Source organism: Aphelocoma coerulescens, chromosome 22 (genome assembly GCF_041296385.1).
Source record: "Aphelocoma coerulescens isolate FSJ_1873_10779 chromosome 22, UR_Acoe_1.0, whole genome shotgun sequence".
Taxonomy (NCBI): Eukaryota; Metazoa; Chordata; class Aves; order Passeriformes; family Corvidae; genus Aphelocoma; species Aphelocoma coerulescens.
In genome coordinates this window covers 3392793-3407876 of record NC_091035.1, presented here as the reverse complement: position 1 = coordinate 3407876, position 15084 = coordinate 3392793, and the positions used below count along the sequence as shown (strand labels likewise).

The window sequence follows — 15084 nt, the reverse complement described above, 5'->3', positions numbered from 1 at the left end:
TGGGGTGATGCCATCACCCCCTGCCAGCGCTCCTGGGACAGGCAGGGACAGCGAGGCCTTGCAGGACCCAAACCCCTGGTACAACACGAGGTGGCTTTTCCATCGGACTGACTCTGCATGTCCCTGCAGGGCTGCCAGGCAGGGCAGGAGGCACCCAAACCTCCCCACCCCTCCCCAGCTGCGATGGGGAAAACTCCTCAGAGCCCATCGCTGGCAGAGGCTGCTGCTGGAGGAACACCTGGGGATGCTCCCGGTGTCCCACTCCACACTGCTCCTCTTCCCAGCTGGCCCCGTGGAGCGCCTTGGAGCCTCTCATTCCGCACGCCCGCCCTCAGCCACGGATGCAGGAGCGAGGTGGCAGCTCCAGCGAGCTCACCCTCGGTGGCCTCACCCTCGGTGGCCTCACCCTCGGTGTTCTCCCCCTTGGCAGCCCCAGCGAGCAGGTAGGACCACGGCTTTCTTTCCCTTTCCAACGATCTGGGCACTCACCGCTGCTTCCGAGTCCTGTTCGCCCTCCCTGGGCCAGGACCCGAGCCTGGCACTGAGCCCTGCATGTGCCTGGCTCTGCAGGAGCTCCTGCCCGGCTTTGCACGCTCGGGGGGCACGGGGGAACCCCCAGGAGAGGCCCCTGGGCACGAACCCTCCGGGCAGGTCAGCGCCAGCTCCTGCTTTTCAGCCCAGCCCCGCGCTCTGATAAATCCCCTCCGCAGTGCAAGGGCTGGGGAGCAGCTCTGGGGGCTTTTTTGGGGGGTGAGCAGAGCCCTTTTCTCACTGAGCACTGCATGGATTTGCACCACAGCTACTGCAGCACACAGAGCCCTGGCCGGGTGGGCCGGAGCCCCCCAGAGCAGCTCCGGGTCAGCGCCGCTGGTCCCACCCCCGGCACGAGGGACAGAGGGACACAGGGACAGGGGACGAAGCACGGGACTCTGGTGCAGGGTAAATAAAGGCCAGGGTGGCTGCTGAGGGTTTTCCCTGGCAGAAGGGACCCTTGGGGACTGGTGGGGACCATTCCTGGCGGGATGCCGGGGTGGCCGAGCATTGATTCCATGGGCTGAGTCCTCAGTGCCACATGGAGCAGCACCTGGTGTCCACTGGGACCCTGGACCTTGGTGTCCTCTGGGACCCTCACCAGAGTTCTGGGGTGGGGGGGGGAATAAAAAAAAAAATCAAACCAGGAGGATTTTTTTGGTTTTGTTTTTTTTTTTTTAAAGTTAACTTCTTCCTTCATAAACAGAGAAATGTAAAAAACTGGAAATAGCAAACTGGCTGGGCCAGAGCTCTGTACAAAACCACACAACCATGCATAACAAAAAACCGATATTTTTATATAGCTTTTAAGTTAATATATGTAATGTTTACGGTTGCTAAATAAATAAGTACAAAACTGCTTGTGAATGTGGAATTTTTGAAGCGTTGGAGGGTGGGGGAGAAGGGGGGAGGGCAGCAGGAGGGGTGCTGGGCACCCTCCCACCACACTGGGGAAGGTCCTGGTGGGCTGGGGTGGCAGCTCAAGTAATTTTTCCAGCTAAGTTGTCCCTGAGCTCTGGGTGAGAAATGTTTTGAGAAGCTGCCCACGGGGCTGGGATGGGCAGCAGGTACCCACGGTCACGCTCGGACCTCAGTGCATTCACCCCTCCACGCTGCCTGGGGACACAGGGACAGCACGGCCACGGAACCAACCCGAACTAACCCGGGAGCAGCAGGGCCACGAGGGGATTTTTCCCCTCTCCTCAGCTCTGGTGAGACCCCACCTGCAGCTCTGGAGCTTCCAACATCACAAGGATGTGGGGGTGCTGGAGCAAAGCCAGAGGAGGTCACGGAGATGCTCCGAGGGCTGGAGCCCCTCTGCTCTGGAGCCAGGCTGGGAGAGCTGGGATTGTCCAGCTTGGAGAAGGCTCTGGGAGACCTTCAAGCCCTTTCCAGTGCCTAAAGGAGCTCCAGAAGAGCTGGAGAGGGACTCTGGACAAGGGCCTGGAGTGCCAGGACACGGGAATGGCTTCAAACGGAATGAGGGTCACATTAGATTAGATATTTGGAAGAACGATTTCACAACGAGGCTGGGTAAACACTGGCAGAGAGGCTGCCCAGATAAGCTGCCCCATCCCAGGAAACATTCAAGGTCAGGCTGGACGGGGCTTGGAGCAACCTGGTGGAGTGGAAGACGTCCCTGCTCCTGGCAGGGGCTGGGCTGGACCGTCCCTGTGCTGTCCCTTTCCTCAGGCAACCCCAGTGATCATAGTGCAAGTCAATCGTTCCCACTCTCCCCTCCAAGTCCAGTTTCAAACTGGTTCCTAAGAGCAATCAGAACCACGTAAAACACAGCTTAGTCCACAGAAAGTAACTCGAGGCCCCAGCTGAGCTTGCAGAACCACCAAGCACGCAGAATAAAGCTTACTCAGAGACGTTCTAGAAGCAGAAGCCATTTCACGACGCCAGGAATCCTTTGAGGAACGAGGAGGATCCAGTTTAAAAAGCGCAGGGATTCCCTAAAACCCTGCCAAAGTCCTTCTCTGCGCTGATCCCGAGGATATCCGGGTAGTACCGGCGCTTCCGAGCGAGGTGGTCCCAGGAGCAGCTTGAAATGATTTGAGACTCTTCGCTCTGACCCAGTGAAATCCAGAAACCAGCCTGGATGTCACCAAGGAAGCACCAACGTCGAACCTGTAACTCCAGCAGAGGGGGGACCCCGAGGCTCGTACTTGGTGTGGGGATCAGCTCCTCCTGGCTCAGCTGAACTCTGTGACGGCTTCAGAAGGAGAGGAGCCACAGCAGAGCTATGAACAACTAAAATTCAAGTGTTCTGAGAGGTATTTCACAGATTTAGCCCAAAGGAGGGAGGGGCAGTGTCTGCCCCGCTCCCTTCAGCTCGTTTCGTACTGAAAGGTCCCATTGTTGACCAGCGTGGAGGAGATGTCCTCTGCCACCCCACCCAGGTGCAGCCGGTCCAGGGTCTCCAGCAGCGTGTTCACAGAGGCGCTGGTGCCTTCCCTATTCAGCCACTTGTAGAGCATCTGGTAGAAGGCGTCCTCCGTCCAGTCCGGGACGATGTCGTTCTCCTCCAGGCCCAGGTTGCGGCCAAATTTCTTCCAGTTGTCCATGGGGATCTTTTTGGCAAAGATGTAAAAGGAGAGCCGCAGCACTGCAGGGGATGGGGACAGCTCAGAAGGGGCCGAGCTGGGGCAGGAATCTCAGCCCCACACACATCCCTTGGGCCCCAGCACTTACCCTGAATGGGGTCAGTCCCTGGCGCTGGAACCAGCCTCCTCTTGGGTCTGTCACTCCCACTCTGCGGCACCTGGAATGAGAATGTCACTCCTGGAATGAGAATGTCACTCCTGGAATGATGATGTCACTCCTGGAATGGCAGTGTCGCTCCTGGAATGGCAGTGTCACTCCTGGAATGGCAGTGTCACTCCTGGAATGGCGATGTCACTCCTGGAATGGCGATGTCCTGCAGCACCCACCCAGCCCCAGCACCAGTGTGTGATCTGTGGGGATTGGAGACCCTCTCCCTCTCTCCTGGGGCTGTTGGGGCAGGACACCACCACCCCCCCACCCCCAGGACATCCGTGTTTCCTGGCTCTGGGACAGCAGCAGGCCCCGAGATGGGGGAGACACGAGCTGCGTTTGCTCAGCATCAGCGTTAAACCCTCCGAGGGCTCTGGCACTCGACTGCAACGAGCGGATTTCACCACCCTCATCCCACCAAGAGACCCTTCACCACCTCCCTGAGTAGTCCAGCCCTGGGAGCCCCCCAGGCTGATCAGATCGTGGCCGAGCACGAAGGGGCAGAGGGTGCCATTCACGTACCACGGGCTCTGCCGCCGGGTGACGCTGCTGGCTCTGCAAGCGCTCGTTGATGGAATTGTCCTCTGTCCCCGTGTACCACGGCAGCTTCCGGAACATGGAGGTCTGTGCCAGGGGAGAAGCACAAACCGTGGTGGGTGACCCAGGGAAGGCAGGACCCTGGGATCCAAGGGCATGGATCGCCTGCTCATCCCGAGCTTGAAGCCCTCCCCCACCCTGGGATCTCCACCGGAGACCCTGCATGTGCCAGCACTGCCGCCAGTGAAGGGTTAATGGCACTGAGGAGGGGGCTGGAAGCATCCAGGGCACCCCCAGAGAGCCTCCTCTGCTTGGCCCAGCTCTCCCACAACCCTACAGGGAGGGAGCCTCATCCCCTGCTCCTCCAGCCTTCCCAGAAACAGCTGGAAAAGACTCATCCCCTGCTCCTCCAGCCCTCCCAGGAAGGGTGAATGAGCCTCATCCCCTGCTCCTCCAGCCTTCCCAGAAACAGCTGGAAAAGACTCATTCCCTGCTCCTCCAGCCTTCCCAGGAATTCCTGGATGAGCCTCATCCCCTGGTCCTCCAGCCTTCCCAGAAATGGTGAATGAACCTCATCCTCTGCTCCTCCAGCCTTCCTAGGAATTCCTGGATGAGCCTCATCCTCTGCTCCTCCAGCCCTCCCAGGAGCTGCTGGCCACATGGGGAGCAGAGGGCAAGGGGGACCTCACCTCACCCCACAGGCAGAGCCCTCCCCCGCTGCCACCGCGGGAACTCACCACCATTTTGTAGGGCCTCCTGCTCGAGGGTCTCCCATCCCCTGGAAGATGGAAACAGGGCTGTGATCTCTCTTCCCCCAGGCAGGGCCCTCTTCCCACCCATCCCACACCGGTGCAGAGCCCCCAGCCCAGGCGGGTGCTCCAGGGGTCCCCTGCACCCACCTGGGGAGCGGCAGCGGCACCACCAGAAGCAGACTGCAGGCACAAACAGGATCGTGACCGTGAGCACCGCCAGGATGAGGGGCCAGGGGTCTAAAGCAGATCAAACAGGGGTGTGGGCAGCTTGCTCCGGGTTTCCCCTCAGCAGCAGCTGCCACCCCCCACCCCTCAGCCCGTCTGGCCTCCCGCAGCATTCCCCCACTCACAGGAGGAGCCGGTGTCCGTGGCAGGACCGCATTGGAGGTCACTGTAGGGTGTGCAGGGTTTCAGCACCACTTGACCCTCGGGACACCTGGGAGAGGGGGAGACAGGGCGGGCTCAGCAGCTGCAGCTCTGATGCCATTTTGGTTTTTGCTTTTTTTTTTCCTTATGTGTTCCCTGTGTTCTTTACACGTGTGTTTGTGGATCATTGTATCAGTGGCTAGTTTTCCCAGGAATTTTCCATGGCCTTTCCCTAAGCAAAAAGACAAAAGGAATTCCAGAGCTCCGAGCCCCGCAGAGCACAAGGCCTTTATCCTATCCTGGTTATTCCTGGCTACCAAGGTTGAGAACAACTCTTGGGGATACATTTCATGGACAAAGTACAGCCAGTGCTGAGGGGGGGCTCCAGAGGAGGCGCTTGACCTGAGGGGGAATTGCACCACCACCCATCCTAATTGGTGCTTTTTATCAATTACGCTAATTTCCTAAAACCTATAAAAACTGTATTCGCCCCGTGTGAGCAGACTTTTGTGGAGCTCCTCCATAACTGCCCCTGGAGGCCTCCAAATAAAGACCCATTTTTATATTACCTCCTCACTAAAATCACCCAGAGGTTCATTCCCAGGCTGGCAAAAAGGCAACGCTCCAGCACAGACCCCATCACATGGGAGCCACCGCGTCACCCGACAGCCACCGCGTCACCCAACAGCCACTGTATTACCCGACAGCCACCGTGTCACCCAACAGCCACCGCGTCACCCAACAGCCACCGCGTCACCCGACAGCCACCGCGTCACCCGACAGCCACCGTGTCACCTGACAGCCACCCTGTCACCCAACAGCCACCCTGTCACCCGACAGCCACCGCATCACCCGACAGCCACCATGTCACCCAACAGCCACCCTGTCACCCAACAGCCACCACGTCACCCGATGGCCACTGTGTCACCCAACAGCCACCGCGTCACCCGACAGTCACCGCATCACCCGACAGCCACTGTATTACCCGACAGCCACCGCGTCACCCGACAGCCACCGTGTCACCCAACAGCCACCCTGTCACCCAACAGCCACCGCATCACCCGACAGCCACCGCACCACGCGACGGCCACCGTGTCACCCGACAGCCACCGCATCACCCAACAGCCACCGCGTCACCCGACAGCCACCGCATCACCCAACAGCCACCGCATCACCCGACAGCCACCGCACCACGCGACGGCCACCGTGTCACCCGACAGCCACCGCATCACCCAACAGCCACCGCATCACCCAACAGCCACCGCATCACCCAACAGCCACCGCGTCACCCGACAGCCACCGCATCACCCAACAGCCACTGCATCACCCGACAGCCACCATGTCACCTGACAGCCACCGTGTCACCTGACGGCCACCGCACCACGCAACGGCCACCCTGTCACCCAACAGCCACTGTGTCACCCGACGGCCACCGCATCACCTGACAGTCACCGCGTCACCCAACAGCCACCGCATCACCCGACAGCCACCCTGTCACCCGACAGCCACCGCATCACCCAACAGCCACCCTGTCACCCAACAGCCACCGCGTCACCCGACAGCCACCGCGTCACCCGACAGCCAACGTGTCACCCGACAGCCACCGCATCACCCGACAGCCACCCTGTCACCCAACAGCCACCGCATCACCCGACAGCCACCGTGTCACCCAACAGCCACCGTGTCACCTGACGGCCACCGCACCACGCGACGGCCACCGTGTCACCCAACAGCCACCGTGTCACCCAACAGCCACCCTGTCACCCAACAGCCACCGTGTCACCCGACGGCCACCGCATCACCTGACAGTCACCGCGTCACCCAACAGCCACCGCGTCACCCAACAGCCACCGTGTCACCCGACAGCCACCGCATCACCCAACAGCCACCGCATCACCCAACAGCCACCGCATCACCCAACAGCCACCGCGTCACCCGACAGCCACCGCATCACCCAACAGCCACTGCATCACCCGACAGCCACCATGTCACCTGACAGCCACCGTGTCACCTGACGGCCACCGCACCACGCAACGGCCACCCTGTCACCCAACAGCCACTGTGTCACCCGACGGCCACCGCATCACCTGACAGTCACCGCGTCACCCAACAGCCACCGCATCACCCGACAGCCACCCTGTCACCCGACAGCCACCGCATCACCCAACAGCCACCCTGTCACCCAACAGCCACCGCGTCACCCGACAGCCACCGCGTCACCCGACAGCCAACGTGTCACCCGACAGCCACCGCATCACCCGACAGCCACCCTGTCACCCAACAGCCACCGCATCACCCGACAGCCACCGTGTCACCCAACAGCCACCGTGTCACCTGACGGCCACCGCACCACGCGACGGCCACCGTGTCACCCAACAGCCACCGTGTCACCCAACAGCCACCCTGTCACCCAACAGCCACCGTGTCACCCGACGGCCACCGCATCACCTGACAGTCACCGCGTCACCCAACAGCCACCGCGTCACCCAACAGCCACCGTGTCACCCGACAGCCACCGCATCACCCAACAGCCACCGCATCACCCAACAGCCACCGCGTCACCCAACAGCCACCGTGTCACCCGACAGCCACCGCATCACCCAACAGCCACCGCATCACCCGACAGCCACCATGTCACCTGACAGCCACCGTGTCACCTGACGGCCACCGCACCACGCAACGGCCACCCTGTCACCCAACAGCCACTGTGTCACCCGACGGCCACCGCATCACCTGACAGTCACCGTGTCACCCAACAGCCACCGCATCACCCGACAGCCACCCTGTCACCCAACAGCCACCGCATCACCCAACAGCCACCCTGTCACCCAACAGCCACCGCGTCACCCGACAGCCACCGCGTCACCCGACAGCCACCGTGTCACCCGACAGCCACCGCATCACCCAACCCACCTGGGCTGGCACTTCTGGCACATCTCGCAGGGGTGGTCGGGCGGGCAGAAGGTGCCGTTCCTGCAGGCGCACACCGTGTTCCTGACGGGCTGGCAGCCATTCACCTCCACCTGATCTGGGGGACAGAGGGGACACGGCTCCATCCCGGCTCCTCCGCTCCGACCCCAGCTGAGCCGCGGGGCCAGGGAGGAGCAGGTCACTCCCTGCTGTTGAGTTTCGGCCTTTCCTGCCCCACAGCTGCCCGTACCAAGGGAAAAGCAGTGCCTGGATCAAACTCCACCAGCAGCTTCCAGTGCTGCCGGGAGCCTCGTCCTCCTGCTCCTTGCGGAGGTCTCGTGTCCAAGCTTTGCACAACAGATGTAGGAGGTCTGCACAAATTCCAGCCCCAGCCACTCTCTGGGGACACTGCAGGTGACACTGTGCTCTTAGAGAGCTCAGCTGGACCCAGCCTGAGCCATCAGCCCTGCTCCCCCATCCCCCCTCCAGCTCGTACCTTCCCTGCACTTCCTGCAGTCCCGGCACTGCCGGAGGGCGTTTGGATATTCCATGTACTCCCCATCTTCACAGGGCACACACCTGCCAGAGCCGTTCTGTTCTTTACACTCCTCTGCAACGTAGGTGCCTGAGGAGAAAAGGCAACTCTGAGCACACGGGGAAGGGGCTGGAGCCCCAGGAGAGGCTGAGGGAGCTGGGAAAGGGGCTCAGCCTGGAGCAAAGGGGGATCAGGGGGGACCTTGTGGCTCTGCACAAGTCCCTGACAGGAGGGGGCAGCCGGGGGGGTCGGGCTCTGCTCCCAGGGAACAGGGACAGGAGGAGAGGGAACGGCCTCAGGCTGGGCCAGGGGAGGCTCAGGGTGGACAGCAGCAGGAATTTCCTCATGGAAAGGGTGGCCAGGCCTTGGAATTGCCCAGGGAGGTTTGGAGTGCCCACCCCTGGAGGTGTCCAAGGAATGATGGAAGTGGCAGTGACAAGGTGGGGATCGGGCACAGGCTGGATTTGGTGGCCTTGGAGGGCTTTTCCAAGCTGAAGGATTCTGTGATTCCACCACCAGCAAAGCTCGGAGGCAAATGAGGAGCCAACAAAAGGAAAATATTCCCAAAATGAGTGCTGAGATCCCTGACAGTGGAGCAGGGGGGAGCTGGAGCTGTGCTGCCCCTCAGGAGGAGCGAGGACACAGAACAGGAGCACAGAGAGGCTGCAGAGGTGGGATCAGCGCTGGGACCACCTCACCTGGAGGGCACTTCTGGCAAGAGAGGCCATTGGCTGCCAGGTAGTAATCGTCCTTCCCTCCCCAGCCTTGATCCAGGAGATCCAAGCTGTCCCTGCTCCTCAGTGTGACAGCACTGGTTCCCAAAGCAGCCGCCTGTTCAAAAATACACAAAAAACTGGGGTTAAAAACCACCCCAACCCACGGGGCAAGGGGAGAAAGGGAAGGGCGAGAGCTGCTGTGCCCAGTGAAGCGGGAGAGGAGCTCCGGGATGGCTCAGAGCTGCCAGAGCCAGCGGCCAAACCTCCCCTTGACTCAGCCAAAGGCACTTCCTCCAAACCAGGGCCAGTTTTTCCTTGGCAAGGCCTCCGGAGGAGGTCTGGAGGATTGCAGGGGAATTCCAGGTGCCAGGTTATCAGCAGGGCAAAGAGGTGCTGACGACCCCTTTTCCTTCCCCAATTTCTGAGCGCACCAACAGCCCCGAGTGGAAGGGGAGAGTCGGGAAGAGGAACGGGTTTGTGGGAGGAAACCGGCCCCGTGTCAAGGCTGGAAGGTGCCCACAAGAAACCCCCGGGTTGTCGCTCTGGGCTCCCGGGGACAGCACGGCCTCGTGTTCCTGCGTTTTCCCTCTGATCCTGCTGCGGATCAGGAAGAAAAGGGACGTTTCCGCCAGCTCTCCACGCCCTTTTTCTGCTGCCTCAGCTCCTTCCGCCCTGGCCGGGTCACGGCGGGGGGACGATGTTCCCTCAGGGACATTTGTCCCCTCAGGCTTTGGGGGGGTTTTGGGCACCTCAGTGTCCCCAACAGGGGCAATGCCATTGGTGTCTGAGCCAGCACAGGGCTGTCCCACGGATATCCATGGATATGAACCAGCCCCACGGATATCCATGGATATAAACCTGCCCCACGGATATCCATGGATATAAACCTGCCCCACAGATATCCATGGATATAAACCTGCCCCATGGATATCCATGGATATAAACCTGCCCCACGGATATCCATGGATATAAACCTGCCCCACAGATATCCATGGATATAAACCTGCCCCACGGATATCCATGGATATAAACCTGCCCCACAGACATCCATGGATATGAACATGCCCCACAGATATCCATGGATATGAACCTGCCCCACAGATATCCATGGATATAAACCTGCCTCACGGATGTCCATGGATATGAACCTGCCTTCCAGCACCTGTCCCACAGATATCCATGGATATGAACCTGCCCCACAGATATCCATGGATATGAACCTGCCCTACAGCACTGCCCCACAGATATCCATGGATATAAACCTGCCCCACAGATATCCATGGATATAAACCTGCCCCACGGATATCCATGGATATAAACCTGCCCCACAGATATCCATGGATATGAACCTGCCTTCCAGCACCTGCCCCACAGATATCCATGGATATAAACCTGCCCCATGGATATCCATGGATATAAACCTGCCCCACAGATATCCATGGATATGAACCTGCCCCATGGATATCCATGGATATGAACCTGCCCCATGGATATCCATGGATATAAACCTGCCCCATGGATTTCCATGGATATGAACCTGCCCCACAGATATCCATGGATATAAACCTGCCCCATAGATATCCATGGATATGAACCAGCCCCACGGATATCCATGGATATAAACCTGCCTTCCAGCACCTGCCCCATGGATATCCATGGATATAAACCTGCCCCACGGATGTCCATGGATATAAACCTGCCCCATGGATATCCATGGATATAAACCTGCCCCACGGATATCCATGGATATAAACCTGCCCCACAGATATCCATGGATATGAACCTGCCCCACAGATATCCATGGATATAAACCTGCCCCACAGATATCCATGGATATAAACCTGCCCCACGGATATCTATGGATATGAACCTGTCCTACGGATATCCATGGATATAAACCTGCCCCACAGATATCCATGGATATGAACCAGCCCCACGGATATCCATGGATATAAACCTGCCTTCCAGCACCTGCCCCACGGATATCCATGGATATAAACCTGCCCCACGGATGTCCATGGATATAAACCTGCCCCATGGATATCCATGGATATAAACCTGCCCCACGGATATCCATGGATATAAACCTGCCCCACGGATATCCATGGATATAAACCTGCCCTACAGCACTGTCCCACAGATATCCATGGATATAAACCTGCCCCACGGATATCCATGGATATAAACCTGCCCTACAGCACTGCCCCACAGATATCCATGGATATGAACCTGCCCTACAGCACCTGCCCCATGGATATCCATGGATATAAACCTGCCCCATGGATATCCATGGATATGAACCTGCCCTATGGATTTCCATGGATATAAACCTGCCCCACGGATATCCATGGATATAAACCTGCCCCACAGATATCCATGGATAGGAACGTGCCCCACAGATATCCATGGATATGAACCTACCCTACAGCACTGCCCCACAGATATCCATGGATATAAACCTGCCCTACAGCACTGCCCCACAGATATCCATGGATATGAACCTGCCCCACGGATATCCATGGATATAAACCTGCCCTCCAGCACCTGCCCCTCCACCCCGGGTGGCAGGGACTGACACGGGCTGCAGGAGGTACTTCTCCCCTCCCCAACACGGAGGGTAAAATCTGCCTTTTAAAGCAAATATTTCCCCCGTGAGTCAGGAGCTGCCTGGAATGGCTCAAACAATAGAGACGCCGTCCTGTCCCCTGTCCCAGCACCGGTCCCGCCTCTGCCGGACACTTCCCGCGCCAGGACAAGGCAAAACTGGCTGTGGCAGGTCTGGGACGGTCAGGGAGCTGCAGAGGGTGACGCAGAGCCACAAAGCCACCACTGACACCGGCCAGGCCACGGCGAGGACAAAGCCCACCACAGAGCCCCCGCGCCCCGGCCAGCCCGGGAACGGGGCCAGCTCCGGACTCTGGAGGGATCAAATCCATGTCCCTCCAACGCCTTCTGGCTCTACATCTCCCAGGTCCTGGCTCTGCTTCTCTTTCCCCAGCTAGGAACGTTTGCAAGTTTGCAAAGTGCTTTTTTTTTATCCACTTGAGGAGCTTCAGCCACAAGGGCTTCACCCACTCCGGTCTTGGAAATCCTGGGAGCAAAGGGACAATTTGTCCCACTTCCATGCTGTCCCCAAGGGGAAAAAATCCATGTTTGTTCCCTGTTGAACTGTGCCACGCTGTGAGGGCGATCACAGCGACAGCACGGCGCTCTCGGCAGTTTGGAAAGGCCCCTCGGCCGCGGGATCTCACGGATCTACAGAGAGCAGCAACAAGTGCACGATAAAGTTATCAGCCCACAGCACCCTGCTGCCATCCCTGACCAAACCACCGGCTGGAAAATCCAGCCGTGAGTGATGCCTTCAGTTTGAACTTTTACATTTCTCCAATCCTGCGCTGCCTGCTGGGTCACTCTGAGGGCTCCTGTGGCCTCTCAGCTGCTGCTCTCTCGTGCTGGTCACACATAACAAACCCTCGCTCTCCAAGGACACCTCCATTGTCCCAGCCCCCAAAATGTGTGAACTAAAAGCCTCTGAAGAGGAGAGGCAAACTTGGGGTAATTACGTCATTAACGGAGGTTAGAATTGGAGAATGAACCCTGATATGCAAATGGGTCAAACTTATAAAAGGCTGAGGAACCCGTGAGCCGGGGTCCATCTTGGGTGGAGCCTTTGGCCTGCCCAGGGTGAACCTTCCAAGGCCCCGCAAATCAATCCCTGCTTTTATTCTCTGACTCTCGTCTGGCCTCTGTTTTCAGGAGCCACATCGAGGCATCGTGGGCAAGCCACGGTGGAATTCGGGAGTTTTCACCCACACTAAACAACCCAAGAAAGCCTGGAGGCAGAGGAATTAGAGGCACCACGGGAAACCCTCATCAGCCTCTTCCTTCTGGGGGATCAAATCTGGAGAAAGAGCTCGGGAAAGCATCAAGCTTTGAGCTTTCTCTGCTTCCATCCCCAATTTGTTTTTCTCCCGAGGTGATCCCAAAAGGAGCTGGACCCTGCAGGTGAGGATAGACCCCTCGCTGAGCTCCTGACATGAACACGGATGAAAAACATCCCGCAGCCCCTGAGGGCAGCACGAGAGAACCAGGGCTAAAAGAGATGCCGGGCAGACACCTGATGTCATCTGCTCCAAGGACATGGGGCTGATGCAGGCGGGGATTTTCCCCTGGAATTCCCGCACGTGGAATTTGAGCTCCAGCAAACTCAGTGATCCAGGGCACTCATCCTCAGAAACCTGTGGCCTGTGTCCAGGTCGTGATGCAAGAGAGAGAGGACACAACGACGCAATATCGTACCATGACACGCTGAATCATCAGCCCGAGCAGCTCCCCTCCCCCTTTGTTAAAAAAGGAGGATAAAAAGTAAAATAAACGACGCTGTTACGAGCGTGGCCTTAGGTGATGGGTTTAGTAAGGCTTGACTATCAGGCCAGTCTAAATAAACTCCGCTAAAAAATGCAGAGAAGGAATTGGATGAGAAGCTCCCACTAAAAACCTGTTAATGGGCGGTGCTGATGTAATTCCAGCGCTGCGGGAGCAGCGCACGCCGGACTCAGGGCCGTGGGGTTACAGGCCAGCCCCGGGATAGAAGTCAGGGCAAGATCTCTGGGATAAAACCCAGAGCAGGATCCTCCCGACTTCAAGTGAATACTTCAGGTATTTCCCGACTCTCCAGCATCCAATCCACGGGGAGCTATGATATGCCCAGGCGGAGTTTGCTATCCTCAAACTTTGTGCCATGGGTTTGGTCATCATTCGGGCGAGTTGCATTCCTGCACCGGCCAGCCCCGAGCCGCCCGCATCCCAACCCGATGTGTTAAAACATCCACAGGAGCTGGCAAACTCGGCTTGGGAGCGAAGGGAGTGGAAATCCCCTACCCTGGGAGCCGAGCCCCAGGTCCAGCCTGCAGCCTGTAATCACCGTCCCCGTCCCCGCCGTGCGATGGTGCGATGGTGCGATGGTGCGATGGTGCGATGGTGCGATGGTGCGATCGTGATCGTGCGATCGTGTGATCGTGTGATCGTGAGATCGCCTTTCCCATCGCTTCCCATTCCCCTCCCAGGCTGCTGCTTCCAGGGCAGCCCCCAAACACCCCGATATCGCCATCTCACCTTTCCTCCCCCCCCCCCCCCCCAGCCCCTGGCCGCACCCCGTCCCACCCCGCCGCTCCGAGCCCCTTCACGGCGCTGCAAGCCCGGGCATGTCGCGGCAGCACCGCGCAGCCCCGACCCGGGTCCGGACCCCCCTGGCCGCGCTCCCGGAGGGTCCCCAGGGCGCCACGAGCCCCGTCCCCACTCACCGTGACCAGCAGCAGCAGAGGGAGGCAGCGCCGTCGGGGCCGGCGCATGGTGAGCGGAGAGCGCAGAGGCGCAGGGCGGGCGCGGAGCGGGCGCGGAGCGGGCACGGAGCGGGCGCGGAACGGGCACGGAGCGGGCACGGAGCGGGTCAGATCCCGACACCGCTCTGGGACAGCCGCTCCAAACCACGGCGTCCGCAGAATGAAGAACTCAGGGCGGGAGGGGGGGCTTTTATAGCAGCGGGGCGGGACACCGAGGAAGAGGAGGAAACAGGGGCTGTCCCAGCGCAGGTCCCCTCTGTGCAACCTCCGCGTGTTCTTTAAGTGAACGAAACCCGCAGGAGGTTTTCATGTGAGGGTTGGTTTGCCCGAGAAGCTGAACTGGCTTTCACAGAACTTCTGGGTTTTTAGCGTCACTTATTTTCACGTTTTTTCTCACCCCTCAAGTGACCAAATCACTTTCAAAGCTCCTGAACCACACGGGAGCCCTCGGGAATGATTCCTCAGGGTGTTGCTTCTCCCTCCATTTTGCATTTTTTTCCTATCACTCATCGGGCTCGAGCGAGCAAAGCCGCGGGGTTTTTGTGTTCCGGGAGAAGGGGGTTGAGGGGACAGTGCCCTGGTGAGAAATCCCGGGATTCTGGTGGGGTTCAAGGCGCAAAGGCACAGCAGGGCAG

General features: G+C 59.0%; 1 protein-coding gene across 1 annotated transcript; it reads right to left on the bottom strand.

The window, feature by feature from the left end:
- Positions 1-36: 36 nt before the first annotated feature.
- Positions 37-14617, bottom strand: LOC138121600 (tumor necrosis factor receptor superfamily member 10A-like). The gene is made up of 10 exons (XM_069035291.1): positions 14411-14617; positions 9090-9222; positions 8353-8481; positions 7860-7974; positions 4931-5016; positions 4728-4817; positions 4566-4606; positions 3814-3915; positions 3229-3298; positions 37-3142 (listed from the first exon to the last, which is right to left on the bottom strand). The coding sequence occupies exons 1-10, from the start codon at positions 14456-14458 to the stop codon at positions 2865-2867; spliced, it is 1092 nt and encodes a 363-aa protein (XP_068891392.1). The 5' UTR covers positions 14459-14617; the 3' UTR covers positions 37-2864.
- Positions 14618-15084: the final 467 nt, after the last annotated feature.